At 37.6% G+C, this 24,205-nt stretch overlaps 1 protein-coding gene across 4 annotated transcripts in view; it reads left to right on the top strand.

Moving 5' to 3' along the window:
• The window catches only part of tbc1d9 (TBC1 domain family, member 9 (with GRAM domain)), a 111,736-nt gene that overhangs the window by 74,672 nt on the left and 12,859 nt on the right, over positions 1-24,205 (top strand). For all 4 annotated transcript variants that reach the window (XR_009823804.1, XM_062032880.1, XM_062032881.1 and 1 more), the window contains 11 exons: positions 42-192; positions 2,743-2,957; positions 3,031-3,148; positions 6,276-6,561; positions 9,051-9,180; positions 13,603-13,701; positions 13,832-13,900; positions 13,971-14,211; positions 19,692-19,757; positions 19,855-19,941; positions 23,371-23,439. Coding sequence is in view for 3 of the 4 variants with exons in the window: in XM_062032880.1 (XP_061888864.1) it covers positions 42-192; positions 2,743-2,957; positions 3,031-3,148; positions 6,276-6,561; positions 9,051-9,180; positions 13,603-13,701; positions 13,832-13,900; positions 13,971-14,211; positions 19,692-19,757; positions 19,855-19,941; positions 23,371-23,439 (1,531 nt within the window). In the remaining variant the exon portion in view is untranslated. The remainder of the gene's footprint in view (positions 1-41; positions 193-2,742; positions 2,958-3,030; positions 3,149-6,275; positions 6,562-9,050; positions 9,181-13,602; positions 13,702-13,831; positions 13,901-13,970; positions 14,212-19,691; positions 19,758-19,854; positions 19,942-23,370; positions 23,440-24,205) is intronic.

The raw sequence follows: 24,205 nt of genomic DNA, 5'->3' as shown, positions 1-24,205 counted from the left end.
GAAGCCTTTCTTTAAATGTTTATTCTTGCTTGTTTGATCAGGCTAAAGAGTTCCTGAAGGAGCAAGCCTGGAAGAACCACTTCACCGAGTACGGCCAGGGGGTGTGCATGTACCGCACCGATAAGACCAAAGAACTGGTCCTGAAAGGCATCCCCGAGAGCATGAGAGGAGAGCTCTGGCTGCTCTTCTCTGGTGAGTTTGAGTCACATGGCATATACAGTGTAAGTGTGTACACACCTTCTCCTCATTCAATGCCTTTTCTTTATTTTCATGACTATTTACATTGTAGATTGTCACTGAAGGCATCAAAACTATGACACCTGTGAAGTCAAAACCATTTCAAGTGACTACCTCTTGAAGCTCATGCACTGCAAAAAAGAAAAAAATAAAATAAAATGAGGGGTATTTTATTTGAAGTAAGCAAAATTATCTGCCAATAGAACAAGAAAATGTGGCTTGTCAAGACTTTCCAAAACAAGTAAAATTAGCTCATTTCAATGAACCCAAAAATACCTTAAAATAAGTATATTCTCACTAATAACAAGTGCACTTTTCTTGGTAGAAAAAAAAAAGAGACCATTTTGCTCAATATGTTGAAAAATATTCTTAAATTAAGTAAATGCTAGTGCCATTATCTTGACATAATGATATGCGCTCCGCATTATGATTTATTGAAACCAGCAAACTTTTACTAAAAACAAATTAATTGTTCTTAATGGAAAGGCAACAAGGCAAGCGCTTGTTACTCTCGGGGTCTCCTAGCCGCTCAGGCTAATCATATTGTCTAAAGATGCATTTTTCTATCCATAACATGACATCATCGCACCAAGTACATGCTTTTTCAGTCAATTAGTGCGCATATATACAGCCCGGCCCCCCAGCCAAAAAAATTTTTATTGTAATTTTGAAGAATTTACTTGAATGTGCATGAACTATTTCTGTTCAAAATTGTTTGAAATGTCAAATGTTTAAATATTAACTGTCAGTTTACTGTACTGTGCCAACTGTACTACTATATGAGTACCTATTTTATATTGTTTCATTGAAAATAAAACAGCAAAGTCCATTTGGCTGTCATCTGTTTTAATTATGAGACACAATCGTGTCAGTCATGATTTTTTTTTCATGCTTGAAATAAGAAATTATTACTTTAAAAAAGTAGTTTTATACTTGTGAGTGTTGATGACACAGCTTTGCAACAGTTGATATTCTAGTTTCAAGCATGTTTTACTCAATATAGCTCATCAAATCTCAGCAACAAGCTGTAATATCTTACTGAGATCATTTAGGAGCAAAACCCTTAAAACAAGTAAAACACTCTAACATAAAATCTGCTTAGTGAGAAGAATTATCTTATCAGACAGAAAATAAGCAAATATCACCTTTATTTGAGATATTTCATCTTACTTACATTTCAGTTTTTGCAGTGTGGAGAGAATGCCAAGAGTGTGCAAAGCAGTAATCAGAGCAAAGGGTGGCTATTTTGAAGAAACTAGAATATAAAACATATTTTCAGTTATTTCACCTTTTTTGGTTAAGTACATAACTCCACATGTGTTCATTCATAGTTTTGATGTGACAATCTACAACGTAAATAGTCATGAAAATAAAGAAAATGTAATGAGGAGAAAGAAGGTGTGTCCAAACTTTTGGCCTGTACTGTATACCGTATTTCCTTGAATTGGCGCATGGAATATAGTATTCGCACGTCTAGAATTACAGCCGGGTCAAACTCCTTTCTTAAAATAATTAACGCATGCTTGGCCTTATCGCCGGTTCATTATTAACGCCGGATCAAATTCGTTTCGCAAAATATTAATTTTATTACCACATGTCTATCATTTTCGCCGGGTCAAACTCGTTTCGCAAAATATTTAGCATATGTCTAGAACTTCCGCCGGGTCAAATTCGTTACGTCACGAGTGACGCTTTACCTGTCGTCATTTTCAAAATGGAGGAAGCCGATTTCAGTAGTTTGCAATTGCACAAAGGAAAAAAGATAAAGAGTTATTCAGTAGGATTTAAGGTCCAAGCTATTGAATACCGGTACGGTATGCTAAAAAGAACAGTAAGCAGCTATGTTTTATTAATATACCGTAGCTGCGTGTATCAAATACGGTATGAGTCATTAAAAGACTCCCGCCTCCTGGTGGTAGAGGGCGCTAGTGATCCTTCTTGCGACTTCCGGTACTGCAGAAGAAGTGACAACACGCAGCAACAGATCGTCTTTTTTTCCCCTCTCGCCTGAACTTTTAACATGGAGGATTACATACCGCTATCTAAAATAAAACAGTTTTCTAAACTGGACTTTCAATGGAAGCAGGAGGTAATAATTAAAGGAATATCTCCATCGAGACAGAGAGACTTTTAAAACTGAAGAAAGAAAATAAGGAAGACTTCTATAAACAACTTATCGATGCTTTTGGTCGGAAGGAGCTGCAAATGGACTCCATTTATAAATACAGGTAAGACCATAATAACGTTTTTTTTTTAGTAAATGTGCTTTTCATGATGGTATGCTTACATCACACTCAAAGCGCACGCCTAAATTTACCGCATTCCTTTTGGTAAACGCCGGAGTGAGAAGAGGTTTTAAAATAATTAGCGCATGCACGGCCATCCCGCAGGCTTCCGGTAAACGCCGGAGTGACAGGAGGTTTTAAATTAATTAGCGCCCCTGCGGCTATTCAAGGAAATACGGTACTCTCACCTATCGCTGTCCTCACCTGGAACATTTTCCAGGGGCGATCAACGAGATGGCCACCAATCCCGGCTATTACGAAGACCTGGTGGAGAGGTCGATGGGGAAGTACAACTTGGCCACGGAGGAGATCGAGCGAGACCTTCACCGCTCGCTGCCGGAGCACCCCGCTTTCCAGAACGAGATCGGTATCGCCGCACTTCGCCGGGTCCTAACCGCTTACGCCTTCAGAAACCCAAACATCGGATACTGCCAGGTAGCGTACGCCGGTCTGGGTGGACATAATGATAACGTGCAAGAATTTGAAAGATATTTCTTGGATGCTTCAGGCCATGAATATCGTGACGTCGGTGTTGCTGCTCTACGCTAAAGAGGAGGAGGCCTTCTGGTTGTTAGTGGCGCTCTGTGAGAGGATGCTGCCAGACTACTACAACACCAGGGTCGTAGGTCAGTATGTTGCTTTTCTTCATCGGATGGGTCAAACCATACTGAAGCATGCATGCCTTATGACGCACAAGGAGTGTTTCATAAGCCTGTGACCCAGCAAGTGTGTCACTTTAAGAAAAAAACCTACGACTGATACATCTGCTGTGGATTAAACAGTGTTTATCAGGAAGCGCTTCTTTCGGCTTCAAAGTGACAGCTCGTCCTTCAGTAAATGGTGTGCTTTTTTGGGGGCGGTAGAGCGGCTGTGCCAGCAACTTGAGGGTTGCAGGTTCGATCCCCGCTTCCGCCATCCTAGTCACTGCTGTTGTGTCCTTGGGCAAGACACTATACCCACCTGCTCCCAGTGCCACCCACACTGCTTTAAATGTAACTTTGATATTGGGTTTCACTATGTAAAGCGCTTTGAGTCACTAGAGAAAAGCGCTATATAAATATAATTCACACTCACACTTCATTTGACATCAGTTTTACTTTGAAACAACAACACCGTATCAATGCCGTGTCAATACAGCTAGTGAGTGTGCAATACACTCATTTACCCATAACTACTAGCTACTTTTTCGCACTTTTGATTCATTATTTTTATATTTGTAATGGTTTTCAACTACAATATAATTTTGTTGCACTATGTGGAAATTGGCAAGATTTTTTATCTTCAGTAACGTTTTTATATTAATATTATTGTTTATAATAAGTGGGTAAAAGTATTTTACAGTACTTCAAAAAAGATTAAATTAACCCCCCAAAATTGTTACAGTACTGTATAGTGTGAGACTTTTTTTTTTACTGTAATACCTAATATTATTATTTTTGTTTTGTTGTATTAATAGTGATAAATGTATTACTTCCACATTTTTTTTTAAAAAGAAACAAAATTACTCCATTTTGAGAATTTTAGTACTGTATATTGTGTTTTACTGTAGTAGCTTGTATTTTTTTAAGGTATTGCTAATATTTGGTTTTATTATTATTATTAATGGTGATATGTTTGTAAAAATATATTACTTATATTAATATTACTATTGTTTATAATAAGTGGATAAAAGTATATTACAGTACTTCAAAAAATATTAAATTAACCCCCCAAAATTGTTACAGTACTGTATAGTGTGAGGCTTTTTTATACTGTAATACAGTGTATTTTACATACTATACATTACCTTTTGCACTATATTCATTTATATTATTATGTGTTGTCAACTTTGTACTTTTTTATGTCTTTGCCTGAAATTAAAAAAAAAATTAAAAAAATAAAATAAATGAATGAAAATACCTAATATTATTATTTTTGTTTTGTTTTATTATTATTAATAGTGATAAATATATTACTTCCACATAAAAAAAAAAAAAAGAAACAAAATTACTCCACATTTTGAGAATCGTAGTACTGTATATTGTGTTTAATTGTAGTAACTTGTATTTTTTTAAGGTATTGCTAATATTATTTGGTTTTATTATTATTATTAATGGTGATATGTTGGTAAAAATATATTACTTCCAAATCTTTTTTTAAAAAGAAACAAAATTACTCCACATTTTGAGAATTATAGTCCTGTATATTGTGTTTTACTGTATTAACTTGTAATTTTTTAAGGTATTTCTATTACTATTTTGTTGTATTATTCTTATTATTAATGGTGATATGTTGGTAAAATATATTACTTCAAAATATTTTTCAAAAGAAACACAATTACTGCTTCATTTGACATCAGTTTTACTTTGAAACAACAACACCGTATCAATGCCGTGTCAATACAGCTAGTGAGTGTGCAATACACTCATTTACCCATAACTACTAGCTACTTTTTCGCACTTTTGATTCATTATTTTTATATTTGTAATGGTTTTCAACTACAATATAATTTTGTTGCACTATGTGGAAATTGGCAAGATTTTTTATCTTCAGTAACGTTTTTATATTAATATTATTATTGTTTATAATAAGTGGGTAAAAGTATTTTACAGTACTTCAAAAAAGATTAAATTAACCCCCCAAAATTGTTACAGTACTGTATAGTGTGAGACATTTTTTTACTGTAATACCTAATATTATTATTATTTTTGTTTTGTTGTATTATTATTAATAGTGAAAAATATATTCCAAATCTTTTTTTAAAAAGAAACAAAATTACTCCGCATTTCCAGAATTGTAGTCCTGTATATTGTGTTTTACTGTATTAACTTGTATTTCTTTAAGGTATTTCTATTATTATTTTGTTGTATTATTATTATTAATGGTGATTTGTTGGTAAAATATATTACTTTAAAATGTTTTTAAAAAGAAACACAATTACCCCCCACCATAAGGGTTGTGAGACATGTTTTTTTTTACTGTAATAACTTGAAAGTAAAAAAAAAATATATATATATATATTGTTGTCTTGGCACTGCAAATATTGTAAATGTCTATTTTATTGTGGCACTTTTACTATTACCGTAATTTCCGGACTATAAGCCGCTACTTTTTCCCCTCGTTCTGGTCCCTGCGGCTTATACAAGGGTGCGGCTTATTCACGGCCTGTTCTTCTCCGACACCGACGAAGAGGATTTCGGTGGTTTTAGTACGCAGGAGGAAGACGATGACACAATGATTAAAGACTGACTTTTCATATAGCGGTAGGCTGGTTATTTTGATAACGTACAGGTGAGCACTTTGTATTACTTTGCACCGTTGTATTATTTGTACTCTGCACGAATGCTGTTCGCCTTGTCAAAGATGTGAAAGTTTGATTGAATGATTGAAAGATTTATTGTTAATAAATGGGACGCTTTGCGTTCCCAAACAGTCATCTCTGTCCCGACAATCCCCTCCGTGGTAGCAGGAACCCCTATATACTACGCTAATTACACATCAAAACCCTGCGGCTTATAGTCGGGTGCGGCTTATATATGGAGCAATCTGTATGTTCCCCTAAATTTAGCTGGTGCGGCTTATAGTCAGGTGCGGCTTATAGTCCGGAAATTACGGTATTATTACCGGCCTTCCCTGATTGGCTGAGAGAAATCACATGGTCTACTGCTGCTGTTTAGGACTCACAATGTTCCTTATATACATAGGAGGACATTACAAGAATAGAAAGAAGGTTATTTACCTGGAGGTCCCATTGTGATCTTGCATCCATGCCAGGAGCTCTGGTGGATCAAGGCGTGTTCGAGGAGCTGGCTCGCGAGTACGTGCCCCAGCTGTACGACTGCATGCAGGACCTGGGCGTCATCTCCACCATCTCGCTCTCCTGGTTCCTCACCCTCTTCCTGTCGGTCATGCCGTTTGAGAGCGCCGTGGTGGTGGTGGACTGCTTCTTCTACGACGGCATCAAGGTGATCTTTCAGCTGGCGCTCTCCGTGCTGCACGCCAACATCCACCAGCTGCTCGGGTGCAAGGACGACGGCGAGGCCATGACCGTGCTGGGCAGGTAAAGAACGAGGAACGGGACCTTCTAGTCCAGGGGTGTCACACTGGTTTTCGTCAAGGGCCACATTGCAGTTAGGCTTGTCACAGCGAATAATAAATGAATTTGCCTATACTTTTGAATATTATATATATATTTTTTATATGCACATTGTAAAAAGAAAATCTGTATATTTTGCAGTAAAGACTTGCAACTCACTGCAAAAAGTCAGTGTTCAAAAACAAGAAAAAAAAATACAAAAATGAGGGGTATTTTACTTGAACTAAGCAAAATTATCTGCCAATAGAACAAGAACATTTGGCTTGTCAAGACTTTCCCAAACAAGTTGAATTAGCTAACCTCAATGAACCCAAAAATAGCTTAAAATAAGTATATTCTCACTAATAACAAGTGCACTTTTCTTGGTAGAAAAAAAAACATGAGACTTTTTTGCTCAATATGTTGAAAAATATTCTTAAATGAAGTAAATGCTAGTGCCATTATCTTGACATAATGATATGCGCTCGGCATTACATTTCTTGAAACCAGCAAACTTATACTAAAAACTAATTTATTGTTCTTAATGGAAAGGCAACAAGGCAAGCGCTTGTTACTCTCGGGGTCTCCTAGCCGCTCAGGCAAATCATATGGTCTAAAAATACATTTTTCCATCGACAACATGACATCATCGCGCCAAGTGCGTGCTCTTTCAGTCAATTAGTGCGCATATATACAGCCCTCGGCCAAAAAAATTTTTTATTGTAATTTTGAAAAATGTATCTGAATGTGCAAGAACTATTTCTGTTCAAAATTGTTAGAAATGTCACATGTTAAATGTTTAAATATTAACTGTCAGTTTACTGTACTGTGCCAACTGTACTACTATATGAGTACCTATTTTCTATTGTTTCACTGTAAATAAAACAGCAACGTCCATTTGGCTGTCATCTGTTTTAATTATGAGACACAATTGTGTCAAAGTCAGGATTTTTTTTTTTCATTGCGTGAAATAAGAAATGATCACTTTAAAAAAGTAGTTTCATACTTGTGAGTGTTGATGACACAACAGTTGATATTCTAGTTTCAAGCATGTTTTACTCAATATAGCTCATCAAATCTTAGCAACAAGCTGTAATATCTTACTGACATCATTTAGGACCAAAACAAGTAAAACACTAACATAAAATCTGCTTAGTGAGAAGAATTATCTTATCAGACAGAAAATATACAAATATCACCCTTATTTGAGATATTTAATTTTACTTAGATTTCAGTTTTTGCAGTGCACTCACTGGAATTTTAGTGTAGTAAAAAGTGTTTTTTACAACATTTTACAGTAAATAGAAAAACTGTCAGCTTAGTGGCCAGAATTTTACTGTGGTTTTACAACGTCTTAATGTACACTACCGTTCAAAAGTTTGGGGTCACATGTAAATGTCCTTATTTTTGAAGGAAAAGCACTGTACTTTTCAATGAAGATAACTTTAAACTAGTCTTAACTTGAAAGAAATACACTCTATACATTGCTAATGTGCTAAATGACTATTCTAGCTGCAAATGTCTGCTTTTTGGTGCAATATCTACATAGGTCCATTTCCAGCAACTATCACTCCAGTGTTCTAATGGTACAATGTGTTTGCTCATTGGCTCAGAAGACTAATTGATGATTATAAAACCCTTGTGCAATCATGTTCACACATCTGAAAACAGTTTAGCTCGTTACAGAAGCTACAAAACTGACCTTCCTTTGAGCAGATTGACTTTCTGGAGCATCACATTTGTGGGGTCAATTAAACGCTCAAAATGGCCAGAAAAAGAGAACTTTCATCTGAAACTCGACAGTCTATTCTTGTTTTTAGAAATGAAGGCTATTCCACTAAATTGTTTGGGTGACCCCAAACTTTTGAACGGTAGTGAAAATAGAAAAACGGCATCACTGTTATTTTTTTTAAAATTCTGGCAACAGAGCTGCCAGTTTTTTCCCACCAAAAATGTGTGACCCTTTTTCCGTTTACAGTAACACACGGTAAAAACAACAAGCGTAGATTTTACTTTAAAAAAAAAAAACAGTCAGTTGACAGAAATTTACTGTAATAAAATGTTTTTATTTAAAAAATTTTTATTTAAAGTTAATATGCTGTAAAAAAAAAAAACATAACTTGAACCCCTACAGTGAACAATTGGATGGTTAACTTGCTTTAAAATCATAGTTCAAGGAGATATCCACAGCATTTGTTTTTACTTTAACCCCAAAAATTGTTTGCAAAGTATGATGGTACAATATTTGTTGCAATATTGGTTAATATTAAAGTTGAAAAAGTGTGCAATTTCATGCAGTACGTACATTTATTTCTGTCCAAACGGAAAGAAGAAATATAATTAGTAAGCAAAGGTATGGTATTTTTTCCAGGCCTTCAAGGGCCATATTAAATGAGGCGGCGGGCACCAATAGACACCTGTGTTCTAGTCGTTGGCCACTCCTAAACCTAAGAGGAGACATTTTCTTCTTCTAGATACCTGGACAACGTGACCAATAAGGACAGCACCTTGCCTCCCATCCAACATCTGCACTCCTTGCTGACGGACAACGGAGAGCCGCATCCAGAGGTGGACATCTTCAAACTGGTCCGCAGCTCTTACGAGGTATTTGCCAGACCAGGTTTTTGTTTCATAAACTTACACCATCCTTAATCCGCTCACTATTGCATGGTCCTCTAAAGCGGTGGTCCCCAACCACCGGTCCGGGGACCGGTACCGGTCCTTGAAGCATTTGCTACCGGGCCGGAGAGAAACATTAAATAATTTATAAAGGATTGCATTTTCTCCGACTTAACTTTGGCCTGTCCCACTAGACCAGGGGTGACAAACTTGTCATTGAGGGCCACACCGCAGTTATGGCTGCCAATAGAGGGCCGCTTGTAACAGAAAATAATTAATGAATTTGCCTATGAATTTAAATATTTTTTAAAGATTTTACGTAAAGAGTAAAAAAAAAACTGGATTTGACCACTGTTTTTTACAGAAAAAAACTGGCAGCTTAGTTGCCAGACTTTTACTGTCAAATGTATGGTGTTATTTTATTATTATAATTTTTTACAACATATTACTGCAAATAGAAATACAGTACCGCTGTTTAATTTTATTTTGGCAACTCAGATGCCAGTTTTTTAACAAAATAAAATGTCTTACCATAAAATCATCAACCGTGGATTTAAAAAAACAAACTGACAGCTCAGTCCACAGAATTTTACTGTAGAAAAACAAACATTGGTCGTTTCTTTTTTTTTTCAACTTACAGTAATATGCTGCAAAAAAAAACTCCCTAAATTTTACAGTAAAATATATTGGTCATTTTTACAGTGTACAATTTGATGGATAACTTGCTTCGAAACCATAAGTTAAGCAGATATTGAAGTATTTATTTGGATTTTGACTAGGGATGTCCGATAATGGCTTTTTGCCGATATCCGATATTCCGATATTGTCCAACTCTTTAATTACCGATACCGATATCAACCGATATATGCAGTCGTGGAATTAACACATTATTATGCCTAATTTGGACAACCATGTATGGTGAAGATAAGGTACTTTTTAAAAATAATAATAAAATAAGATAACTAAATTAAAAACATTTTCTTGAATAAAAAAGAAAGTAAAACAATATAAAAACGGTTACATAGAAACTAGTAATTAATGAAAATGAGTAAAATTAACTGTTAAAAGTTAGTACTATTAGTGGAGCAGCAGCACGCACAATCATGTGTGCTTACGGACTGTATCCCTTGCAGACTGTATTGATATATATTGATATATAATGTAGGAACCAGAATATTGATAACAGAAAGAAATGGGGGGAGGGAGGTTTTTTGGGTTGGTGCACTAATTGTAAGTGTATCTTGTGTTTTTTATGTTGATTTAATAAAAAAAACAAAAAACCGATACAGATAATAAAAAAATTGATACCGATAATTTCCGATATTACATTTTAACGCATTTATCGGCATCCCTAATTTTGACCCTAAAAGTTAGATAATATAATATTTGTTGCAATATTGGACACTATTTTTTTTCCCCCTGTCAAACTAGAAAAAAAAAAAGTAATACCTTTAGTAAGAAAGTAGAGAAAGAAAACATAAGGTTTTTTATTGACACACATTATTTCCAAGCTTTTGCGGGTCATATAAAAAAAGGCCTTGAGTTTGACACCTGTGCACTAGACATTTTCTACCGCTTGTCCCTTTTGGGGTTGCGACGGGTGCTGGAGCCTATCTCAGCTGCATTCGGGCGGAAGGCGGGGTACATATCAAATATAAATGTGACAGATTGTAGCCAAAGGCTGATTGATTGAAACTTTTATTAGTAGATTGCACAGTACAGTACATATTCCGTACAATTGACCACTAAATGGTAACACCCCAATAAGTTTTTCAACTTGTTTAAGTCGGGGTCCACTTAAATCAATTTCATGATTTCCATCAGCATTTCATTGCAAAGAAACAAGTCCAGGACTCCCACTAATTCAGCGTTATAGTGAGTTGTATTTTTCACAAGTGGGAAGCCGGTCCCTGCAAATAATGCCTACAAAACGGTCCGTGGTGCAAAAAAGGTTGGGGACCACTGCTCTAAAGTACTGCCATGGTGAAATCCTGCCGACAACGCGGTCTGTTGGTGCGCCACGTTTGCCCGAGACCTGGACCAGCCTTAGAGTGAACAACCTTTTACTGATTGGGACTCTTTAACATAAATGGCAATGCTTTGTGTGGCTCAATGACCGAAGCAAAACCGAAGCTCACTCCATGGCTGATAGCACTCGTGCCTCTGCACAACATGTTGAACTGCACAATAATCTTGTAACTCACTTGTGTTGCCAACTGTTTACTCTCCCACTGCACGTATGAACCACAGCTCCCCTAATGCTGATGGCACTCATGCAGTTTAAGTCGGGGTCCGCGTAAATCAATTCATGGTACAAATATATACTATCATCATAATACAGTCATCACACAAGTTAATCATCAGAGTATATACATTGAATTATTTACATTATTTACAATCTGGTGGGTGGGGGGGTGGGGGGGTTGATATTAGCACTTCAGTCATCAACAATTGCATCATCAGAGAAATGGGCACACGATGTACTTTTTTTTTTAATTTTTTTATTTATTTATTTTTTTTTTTATAATGTCCTGCCCAGCTTCTCGGGCAAATCATATAGCAGATGTAGATGCCCATATCGGCTGTTCAGATTTACTTTACAAAAGAGATGTACATTTGACAGTGATTCATAGCAGGGAAGCTAACATCAGCCTACAGTGACAGCCAAAATATCTACTAACGTTACTTACCGCCCTGTGCTTCCTCAAATTTGACGTTGAGTTCATGTAAGCTTAAGCTTCTTGTTGTTTGCCGCTGAAACTTTATGTGCAGTTAATCATGTGACCGCCTGGCTGTTTGATTGGTGAAACGGAGTCAAACGTCACCAGTGACTGTATTTAATTGGTGAAACGCAGGCATGCTACTTTGAAGGTCTGTCTGACAAACCAAAACAAACAAAGCGTGCTTTAACAGATCGATAAAAATTAGAGATGTCCGATATCGGTCTGCCGATATTATCGGCCGATAAATGCGTTAAAATGTAATATCGGAAATTATCGGTATCGTTTTTTTTTTTTTTGTTTGTTTGTTTTAAAATTAAATCCACATAAAAAACACAAGATACACTTACAATTAGTGCACCAACCCAAAAAACCTCCCTCCCCCATTTACACTCATTCACACAAAAGGGTTGTTTCCTTCTGTTATTAATATTCTGGTTCCTACATTATATATCAATATATATCAATACAGTCTGCAAGGGATACAGTCCGTAAGCACACATGATTGTGCGTGCTGCTGCTCCACTAATAGTACTAACCTTTAACAGTTAATTTTACTCATTTTCATTAATTACTAGTTTCTATGTAACTGTTTCTATATTGTTTTACTTTCTTTTTTATTCAAGAAAATGTTTTTAATTTATTTATCTTATTTTATTTGATTCATTTTTTTAAAAAGTACCTTATCTTCACCATACCTGGTTGTCCAAATTAGGCATAATAATGTGTTAATTCCACGACTGTATATATCGGTTGATATCGGTATCGGTAATTAAAGAGTTGGACAATATCGGCATATCGGATATCGGCAAAAAGCCATTATCGGACATCCCTAATAAAAATCAGTAGCGAGTAGCGAGCTGAATGTAGATAAATGGAGCGGAGTAAAAGTAGCGTTTCTTCTCTATAAATATACTCAAGTAAAAGTAAAAGTATGTCGCATTAAAACTACTCTTAGAAGTACAATTTATCCCCAAAGTTACTCAAGTAGATGTAACGGAGTAAATGTAGCGCGTTACTACCCACCTCTGCTGACAAGAGGGTTTAAATTCTGCCATTAAAAGAAGGCACTCGGTTGCTTCGAGGGATGCACAGAGTGAACTCTCTTGCACAAAGAAACAAGGAAGTCACAATCTTCGTTCAATGAATGTTCTGCAATTTGTCGTCCCCAAAGTAAGAACTGAACTGGGCAAGAAAGCATTTAGGTTTTCAGCAGCGAAGGCTTGGAATAACCTACAATCGAATATTAAACTTCAAACCCTTGTTACGTTGAATGAGTTTAAAGCTTCTGTGAAAGGACTGCAGTCTACCTTGTCTGTATGCACATGTGTTATGTGAGCAAGTTTTAATGTCGTAAATGTGATGTTTTATGTATTTGTTTACTGTTTTTAATGTAACCTTGCTGCTGCCCTCTTGGCCAGGTCTCCCTTGGAAAAGAGATCTTTGATCTCAATGGGATTTTACCTGGTTAAATAAAGGCTAATAATAATAATAATAATGTTTGGAAGCGAGAGACGAAGAAAACACACACATCGATGTATTGATGCCGTTATCGAGTTAATTTCCATTCATCGTTTAAATAATTGACGTATCGGCCATTGTTTGAAACCTTTCCGAAATAAATCCCTATGGATTTCATTAAGTCAGCCATGTTTTTTGCCTCCATTGATGTTTGTTTGGCCCCCAGAAATTCGGCTCCATCCGCGCCGACGTGATCGAGCAGATGCGTTTCAAACAGAGGCTGAGGGTCATCCAAACCATCGAGGATACAACAAAGCGCAACGTGGTGAGTTGCGTGTCCAATCAGAAGGGAGCGTGGATAAATGTCGAGACGCCAGCGTATTTGTAAATCATACCGCCTTTCGTTCACGCTTAACATTGTTCTGCATCCTGGGTTCCTGCAATAATTTCCCCAGGTCAGAAGTGTTGTGACAGAGACTGCCTTCAGCATGGACGAGTTGGAGGAACTCTACGTCCTCTTTAAGGTGACTTTCTGCTCCTTAGTTTTCTGTCATGGAAACATTTCCCTTCTAATCTCCGCCTGTCTTCCCTGAGGCCGAGCACCTGACCAGCTGCTACTGGGGAGGCAGCAGCAACCCCACCGAGCGCCACGACCCCAGCCTGCCCTACCTGGAGCAGTACCGCATCGACGTGGAGCAGTTCAAGGGCCTCTTCAACCTCCTCTTTCCCTGGGCCAACGGCGCCCACTCGGACCCCTTGGCGGCGCGCTTCTTTCGCCTGCTGGATCAGAACGGGGACGCCTTCATTAATTTCCGGGAGTTCATCAACGGCCTCGGTAGGTGCACTGATTACGAGGCGACTTTTGAACTCCCCTATTGCTGTTAGGTCATCCGAAAAGTGCGGAGGGTCTGAATCGTGTTTCTGTCAAACAACTCAAAATGCAAAACAAAAGGTCAATGAGTAAAAGTACATTAGGCACAAAATGGCCCCATTCGTCGAGGTCTATACGGGTGGAGTTTCTTAAACGCCTCAAATGTCCGGCATTTTGAGTTAGGGTTGCGTGTATTTTCAATGTAGGTTTAGGGTTAAGAAGGGGTTAAAAACAAAACAAATTGTGCAGCATTGGTGAGGGAGGGGCAGAGACAGAGACAGAGAGAGAGAGAGAGTTATGATAAACGCGCATGCGTCGCCAGGCTCTGCTTTTTATCCATACATTTATCAGATTTAATTTTTTATTATCTATAGCAGGGGTGTCAAAAGTGTGCCCCGGAGGCCATTTGCGGCCCACAGCTAATGTTTTAAAGGCCCACGGCACATTCTAAAAATACTATTAAAATAAACAAAAACATAACAAAAGTGAAATAAAAAAGCTTAAAGGTTAAATGTCATTTAGAAAAAGTTGCAATGTTGACTAATAAAACAAAGCTGTTTTTTTTTCCTTTCAAACTGTCATTGCTCAAAACATAATATTGAATCAAAATTAGGGATGTCCGATAATGGCTTTTTGCCGATATGCCGATATTGTCCAACTCTTTAATTACCGATACCGATATCAACCGATACCGATATCAACCGATATATGCAGTCGTGGAATTAACACATTATTATGCCTAATTTGGACAACCAGGTATGGTGAAGATAAGGTACTTTTTAAAAAAATGAATCAAATAAAATAAGGTAAATAAATTAAAAACATTTTCTTGAATAAAAAAGAAAGTACAACAATATAAAAACAGTTACATAGAAACTAGTAATTAATGAAAATGAGTAAAATGAAGTGTTAAAGGTTAGTACTATTAGTGGAGCAGCAGCACGCACAATCATGTGTGCTTACGGACTGTATCCCTTGCAGACTGTATTGATATATATTGATATATAATGTAGGAAGCAGAATATTAATAACAGAAAGAAACAACCCTTTTGTGTGAATGAGTGTGAATGGGGGAGGGAGGTTTTTTGGGTCGGTGCACTAATTGTAAGTGTATCTTGTGTTTTTTATGTGGATTTAATAAAAAAATAAAATAAAAAAATAAAAAACCGATACTGATAATAAAAAAAACGATACCGATAATTTCCGATATTACATTTTAACGCATTTATCGGCCGATAATATCGGCAGACCGATATTATCGGCAGACCGATATTATCGGACATCTCTAATCAAAATCAATGTTATTATGAATTATTGACCTATCCAAGGTTCCCATTACTTCACATCAAATATTACACTAAGAAAAATATTTTTGGTGGAAGATTTTGCAAATTTGGTGAATAAATAACCCAAAAATTTATATTTTGTTGTTTTCTTACTGTACCGAAAATGAACCGAACCGTGACCTCTAAACCGAGGTACGTACCGAACCAAAATGTTTGTGTACCGTTACACCCCTACTATCTATCTATCTATAAATATACCAGAATTATCTAAAAGGCTATTTTTCATCTTAAAATTGTCTGCCTAAAAACAGTGAAGAGTATGCAGTGAACATAAATGTGCATATAAAGTCAACCAGAGAACAGGCAGGTCAAATGATCACATCATCATATATTTGTCAAGGTAAGGAATTATTTTCAATATAATTGGAAATGTTTCCCCGAATGTTCTGAACTCCTGTTTCCATGTCATAGTAACATGCTGCCTGGAGAGGAGTTGTGCCATAGCGGGCGTTATGCTGTGCTTCTTTTAGAGCAGGGGTGCACATTACGTGGATGGCGGGCTAGCGGTCGATCGCGGAGGGTGTGTCAGTCGATCGCCAGCCAGGCATTAAAAAAATAGACCTAAAAATGAGCGATCATCAATCTTCACCAAGACATCACTTGATTGACATTCACGGCACCCGAGGGTCTGGTGAGATGACGCTGGCTGCTGCCAGATCATTATTAAGAAAAAATGACCGACAGGAAGGCGAGAAACACTTTTTATTTCAACAGACTCTTGCACCGTACCTGCCGTCAAAACTCTAAAGACCGACTGCACAGTTCCTGTCTTCACAATAAAAGCGCTGCTTCATCCTGCCTGCGCTAACAAAATAGAGTCAGAAAGCTGGCGCGCACAAGCTAGCAAGCTACGGAGTTTGCCGCCAATGTATTTCTTGTGAAGTGTATAAAAAGGAGTATGGAAGCTGGACAAATAAGATGGCAAAAAGCAAGCACTTTCATGTGGTATTGGACAGAAAGGAGGACTTTTTTTCTCCTCCATTCGAAAATGTGGACGTTATCATCACTACTGTCTGATTCCTATCAATGCAAGTCATCACAATCATACCAACTTATAGTCTTGTCTTCATGAAAGAAAGGAATCTATATGTGTCAAACATGCTTGTAATATCATTCAACACCTTTAACTTGTTAACAAAAATGTCTCTTTCATAAATAAATAAATATAAATGCACTGCAAAAAGTCAGTGTTCAAAAACAAGGGAGGGGAAAAAATACAAAAATGAGGGGTATTTTATTTGAACTTAGTAAAATTATCTGCCAATAGAACAAGAACATTTGGCTTGTCAAGACTTTCCAAAACAAGTCAAATTAGCTAACCTCAATGAACCAAAAAATAGCTTAAAATAAGTATATACTCACTAATAACAAGTGCACTTTTCTTGGTAGAAAAAAAAAAAAGACCTTTTTGCTCAATATGTTGAAAAATATTCTTAAATGAAGTAAATGCTAGTGCCATTATCTTGACATAATGATATGCGCTCGGCATTACATTTCTTCAAACCAGCAAACTTATACTAAAAACTAGTTTATTGTTCTTAATGGAAAGGCAACAAGACAAGCGCTTGTTACTCTTGGGGTCTCCTAGCCGCTCAGGCAAATCATATGGTCTAAAAATGCATTTTTCCATGGATAACATGACATCATCACGCCAAGTGCGTGCTCTTTCAGTCAATTAGTGCGCATATACACAGCCCGGCCCCCGGCCCAAATTTTTTTAATTGTAATTTGGAAGAATTTATCTGAATGTGCATGAACTATTTCTGTTCAAAATTGTTAGAAATGTCACATGTTAAATGTTTAAATATTAACTGTCAGTTTACTGTAATGTGCCAACTGTACTACTATATGAGTACCTATTTTCTATTGTTTCACTGGAAATAAAACAGCAAAGTCCATTTGGCTGTCATCTGTTTTAATTATGAGACACAATTGTGTCAAAGTCATGATTTTATTTTGTTCATGCTTGAAATAAGAAATGATGACTTTAAAAAAGTAGTTTTATACTTGTGAGTGTTGATGACACAGCTTTGCAACAGTTGATATTAGAGATGTCCGATATCGGCCTGCCGATATTATCGGCCGATATATGTGTTAAAATGTAATATCGGAAATTATCTGTATCGGTTTTTTTATTATCGGTATCGTCTTTTTAGTTTTTTTTTTTAGTTTTTTTTATTAAATCAACATAAAAAACACAAGATACACTTACAATTAGTGCACCAACCCAAAAAACCTCCCTCCCCCCATTTACACTCATTCACACAAAAGGGTTGTTTCTTTCTGTTATTAATATTCTGCTTCCTACATTATATATCAATATATATCAATACAGTCTGCAAGGGATACAGTCCGTAAGCACACATGATTGTGCGTGCTGCTGCTCCACTAATAGTACTAACCTTTAACAGTTAATTTTACTCATTTTCATTCATTACTAGTTTCTATGTAACTGTTTTTATATTGTTGTACTTTCTTTTTTATTCAAGAAATGTTTTTAATTTATTTATCTTATTTTACTAATTACCGATTCTGTTCATAACTTTTATGGACAGAATTTCTAGGCGCAGTCAGGGCGTTGAGGGGATCTGGTTTGGTGGCTGCAGGATTAGGTCTCTGCTTTTTGCAGATGATGTGGTCCTGATGGCTTCATCTGGCCAGGATCTTCAGCTCTCACTGGATCGGTTCGCAGCCGAGTGTGAAGCGACTGGGATGAGAATCAGCACCTCCAAGTCAGAGTCCATGGTTCTCGCCCGGAAAAGGGTGGAGTGCCATCTCCGGGTTGGGGAGGAGATCTTGCCCCAAGTGGAGGAGTTCAAGTACCTCGGAGTCTTGTTCACGAGTGAGGGAAAAGTGGATCGTGAGATCAACAGGCGGATCGGTGCGGCGTCTTCAGTAATGCGGACGCTGTATCGGTCCGTTGTGGTGAAGAAGGAGCTGAGCCGCAAGGCAAAGCTCTCAATCTACCGGTCGATCTACGTTCCCATCCTCACCCATGGTCATGAGCTTTGGGTTATGACCGAAAGGACAAGATCACGGGTACAAGCGGCCCAAATGAGTTTCCTCCGCCGGGTGGCGGGGCTCTCCCTTAGAGATAGGGTGAGAAGCTCTGCCATCCGGGAAGAGCTCAAAGTAAAGCCGCTGCTCCTCCACATGGAGATGAGCCAGATGAGGTGGTTCGGGCATCTGGTCAGGATGCCACCCGAACGCCTCCCGAGGGAGGTGTTTAGGGCACGTCCGACCGGTAAGAGGCCACGGGGAAGACCCAGGACACGTTGGGAAGACTATGTCTCCCGGCTGGCCTGGGAACGCCTAGGGATCCCCCGGGAAGAGCTGGACCAAGTGGCTGGTGAGAGGGAAGTCTGGGCTTCCCTGCTTAGGCTGCTGCCCCCGCGACCCGACCTCGGATAAGCGGAGGAAGATGGATGGATGGATGGATTTTACTAATTTTTTAAAAAAGAACCTTATCTTCACCATACCTGGTTGTCCACATTAGGCATAATAATGTGTTAATTCCACGACTGCATATATCGGTTGATATCGGTATCGGTTGATATCGGTATCGGAAATTAAAGAGTTGGACAATATCGGAATATCGGATATCGGCAAAAAGCCATTATCGGACATCCCTAGTTGATATTCTAGGTTCAAGCATGTTTTACTCAATATAGCTCATCAAATCTCAGCAACAAGCTGTAATATCTTACTGACATCATTTAGGACCAAAACAAGTAAAACACTCTAACATAAAATCTGCTTAGTGAGAAGAATTATCTTATCAGACAGAAAATAAGGAAATATCACCCTTATTTGAGATATTTCATCTTACTTAGATTGCAGTTTTTGCAGTGTGATGTACATAAATGAGGTAGATCCCATCGACTTGGTCAATTGAAAAGTAGCTCGCCTGCAGAAAAAGTGTGGGCAGCCCTGATTTAGACAGTAAACTAGTTGAGACAGAATCTACAGCGCCTCCACTGGTTGTTGCCAAGAACTGCGCCCAGTTTTTTGCTGTTTTGTTGTGTATGCGTCAGGTCAAGCAGTTTTGTCCGCGTCCACGATGGCGCCAAACTAACGCGGTTTGTTGGTGTGTTGCAGGCGTTCTATGTCACGGCGACCTCACAGAGAAGCTGAAGCTCCTTTACAAGACGCACGTTCTACCTGGTGAGTGTCGACCCACGCCACACCTGTTCTCCTGAACGACAGGAAATATTTGCGATTTGTGACGCGGGTTCTCCGAAATGATACGGTTTTCCGTCAGAGACGACGAGTGAACAGGAGGAGCCTGACTCCGCCTTCGAGGCCACGCAGTACTTCTTTGAAGACATCACCCCGGAAACATCAATAGGTAATAACTGGCATCGTAACTAATCTCATTGTATGCATTTTTGGAGAAGAATCAAACAGGAAGTCAGCATGTTTATGATCGCATTAGTCCGATTAGTGCTCTTTGTGACAAATGTTCATGTTGTTCAGAGCGGATTAGCCATGTTTCTGTAGTTTATTTACCATGACATATCCTTATGAATTGGATTTATTATTATTACAACAATGCATAGGAAGGATGTGTTTCTCATCACGGTTGTCCCGGCTCACCACATCATATATTTTTGGATATTTCTTTAAAGCAGGGGTCTCCCTGTCTATGAAATGTGGGTTCTTTTTTATTCTATTTTTTTTTTTACACAAATTTAAATCACTTTAAAAAGAAGATCCGAAACCGATTCCCTAAAGTGACAATTGACTCTCGATTCAACACGATTCTCCATTCAAACGGATTCTTGCGTTGTATTACCATATTTTTCGGACTATAAGTTGCAGTTTTTTCATAGTTTGGCCGGGGGTGCGACTTATACTCAGGAGCGACTTATGTGTGAAATTATTGACACATTAGCGTAAAATATCAAATAATATTATTTCGCTCATTCACGTAAGAGACTAGACGTATAAGATTTCATGGGATTTAGAGATTAGGAGTGACAGATTGTTTGGTAAACGTATAGCATGTTCTATATGTTATAGTTATTTGAATGACTCTTACCATAATATGTTACGTTAACATACCAGTTGGTTATTTATGCCTCATATAACGTACACTTATTCAGCCTGTTGTTCACTATTCTTTAGACATTTTAAATTGCCTTTCAAATGTCTATTCTTGGTGTTGGCTTTTATCAAATACATTTCCCCAAAAATGCGACTTATGCTCCAGTGCGACTTATATATGTTTTTTTCCTTCTTTATTATGCATTTTCGGCCGGTGCGACTTATACTCCGAAAAATACGGTATTTGGTATACCAAATATAATTAAACTTTTTCAAATTACGCTACAAATGAGAAAAGTCCCTTGTTGTTGCATGTAGATGGCCTAAAAACACATTTTTAAAAGATGGATTCTTAAATTAAAAAGAAAACCACACATAGTGAATTTTTGTGAATTACAATAATAAACTGTATCGACCTGCTGGTGGTAATGTTTGGATTTGAAGTTAGTTTTTCCCATGTTTGCAAACACACCGTCCGTGCCTGAAAGGTGATTGGCGGAGAATGAGGAAGTGTTGTTGTGTGTCCGGTGGGGGAATCGTGGACTCGCAGAGACGAAAGTGTGTACACTGGAGGTAAAACCTGTTGGAATTGTGCCATTTGTTATCATAAGATTGGTAATAAAAGGTAAAAATAGCATCGGGCGTTGTGTAATTTATTCTGCGGGCTACAATATATTATATTACTTTATTGTGTTTTCAAGTAAAAAAGTAATAAAAATGCGGTGGCGGCCCGCCACGTTCAATTACCTTAAGGCAGGGGTAGGGAACCTATGGCTCTCGAGCCAGATGTGGCTCTTTTGATGACTGCATCTGGCTCTCAGATAAATCTTAGCTGACATTGCTTAACACAATAAGTAATGAATAATTCCGCTGGTAATCACAATGTTAAAAATACCGTTCAAAATATAAAACATTCTCTTGGATTTTAATCCATCCATCCATTTTCGACCGCACCTGTTCAAGAAGTCGCAAAAATGGTAAGAAGTATTTTATTTATTATTGGTTAGCTTCAGAATAACAATGTTATTAAAAAGAATAAGAGACTTATTATACTCTAAAAATGTTGGTCTTACTTAAAAATGCACGCGATTAGTTGTATTCAGTGTTAAAAAATATTATATGGCTCTCACGGAAATACATTTTAAAATATTTGGCTTTCATGGCTCTCTCAGCCAAAAAGGTTCCCGACCCCTGCATTAAGGGGAAACCCTAAGTCAAAGTGTCAAACTCGAGGCCCGGGGGGCAGCTCTGGCCCGCCACATTATTCTATGTGGCCCGCGAAAGCCTGGAAAAAATGGGTTTCAATAAAATACTTTTTTTTTTTTTACTAAATGCATTCGTTTTTAAAATTTTAACAGAAAAAAAATGCATATTTTAAACTTTAATATTATCTGATCATGACAATTATATTATTATATACTGTCTTGCAAAACTATTTTTGTGAGATAAAAAAAACAATAGTTAAATATCTGCTTGTCACCTTTATTTATGATTTTAAAGCAAGTTATACATAAAAAAATCTAATAATCAAATGCATTTCGATGAATCACGATTAATCACAGGTTATTAGACACAACAAAACTCCCTTCTTGTCTCTCATGGACACACACCTGTTGTTGTTGACTTTGGACTTATCGGCTGCACAAGATCAAGGCCGCGGAACAGAGACACACTGTAGGCTTACACAAAAACATGCATCCAAAAAAATATACGCCAAACCCAACGCCCTCGACGCAAACCCCATAGGGGTGATGAAAGGATGGTCAGCGCAGAGAGCTGCGGCCCTACCATCATGACCCCGCACTCCCTTCCCTCTGTTTCTAGATATCTCGAGATGTACGTTGTAATATGAATATGTGCTTTGCTATGGAGGTTTTTTTCCCACTCCAGACTGGGCCCCCTTAGGAGCCCAGTCTAGATTGTATTTTTTTACTCAACCTTCCCCAGAATTTACCTTAATCCTATCTTTTACTGGGCGCCTTGTGGCGACCCATCAGCCTTCCTGTTCTGTAACCCTGTACACTGTTTGTTTGTCTAATCTTGAACGGGTTTGTGCTGAAAACATAGTTTCGTTGTACTTGTGCAATGACAATAAAGACCTATCTATCTATCTATCTATCTATCTATCTATCTATCTATCTATCTATCTATCTATCTATCTATCTATCTATCTATCTATCTATCTATCTATTACGTGCATGCATAATGTAAATTAATGTAAAAAATCAGCCTTCTGAAAGCAGCCATTACTGCGATGTGGCCCTCAATGACTGAGTTTGACACCCCTGCCATGAGTATTGGACTGAAAATGCGATGATAACCATAGAACAGGAAATGGAGCCTACTGCGACACGGGAGAAGGGTCTGGCTGTTTTTACATAATGAGTTAATATCATGTGTTGAAAGGAGAAGTAGTTTTACTTTTATTTGACTGTATTGGACAGTAGTTAACTTATTTATATTCAAATGTTATTTTAAAACATTTCCTGTACAGTTAATACAAACTTTATGACCCTAAAACCCATTAGTTCTATTTCCAAAGGGAAACATTCAGAATTTGGAAGTAAACCAGAATCACAGAACGGATCTTGTTTGACTTCCGAGGTTCCACTGTAATATTCTGTTGATTACACAATCAGTGTTTGTCACATCACACAAGCGTCTGTCCATTCACTTATTGACCTCACGTAGAGAGTCCAGGCTAAACCCCCACTATTTCCTCTCTCCTCAGGCCAGGACACAAAGAACCAAAGTGAGAAGGATGACGGCTTTGTCAGGGTTACTTTCAAAACGGAAAAAGGTAAAGCAACATCGATTGGAAAGTAGTCGCTTTCACACTTTTGAACCGTCGCCTCGTTGTACGACACTATATTACTTTCCTGACTTAGTGGAGTACTTTGAGTCTCTTTGTTTATTCCTGCAGTATTGTGCAAGGTGGCAGTTATGGTTAACAACCAGGGGGAGGAGTGATCGTATTACCGGATTTTACGGTCTATAGAGTACACCAAATTTGAGAAGAAATAATCCTTTTTACATGTATTAGTCGCAGCGGACCATAAGGCGCAGATAAATACCGGTTCAGAAATATTTATTTACCTTAATTGTTTTTAGGGATGTCCGATAATGGCTTTTTTGCCGATATCCCGATATTGTCCAACTCTTAATTACAGATACCGATATCCACCGATAGCGATATATACAGTCGTGGAATCAACACATTATTATGCCTGATTTGGACAACCAGGTATGGTGAAGATAAGGTCCTTTTTAAAAAAATGTATCAAATAAAATAAGATAGATAAATTAAAAACAATTTCTTGAATAAAAAAGAAAGTAAAACATCATAAAAACATTTACATAGAAACTAGTAATTAATGAAAATTAGTAAAATTAACTGTTGAAGGTTAGTACTATTAGTGGACCAGCAGCATGCACAATCATGTGTGCTTACGGACTGTATCCCTTGCAGACTGTATTGATATATATTGATATATAATGTAGGAAGCAGAATATTAATAACAGAAAGAAACAACCCTTTTGTGTGAATGAGTGTAAATGGGGGAGGG

The sequence above is a fragment of the Entelurus aequoreus genome, linkage group LG22 (assembly GCF_033978785.1).
Source record: "Entelurus aequoreus isolate RoL-2023_Sb linkage group LG22, RoL_Eaeq_v1.1, whole genome shotgun sequence".
Taxonomy (NCBI): Eukaryota; Metazoa; Chordata; class Actinopteri; order Syngnathiformes; family Syngnathidae; genus Entelurus; species Entelurus aequoreus.
Note: the sequence above shows the minus strand (reverse complement) of the source record. Positions and strands in the feature narration are given on the sequence as shown.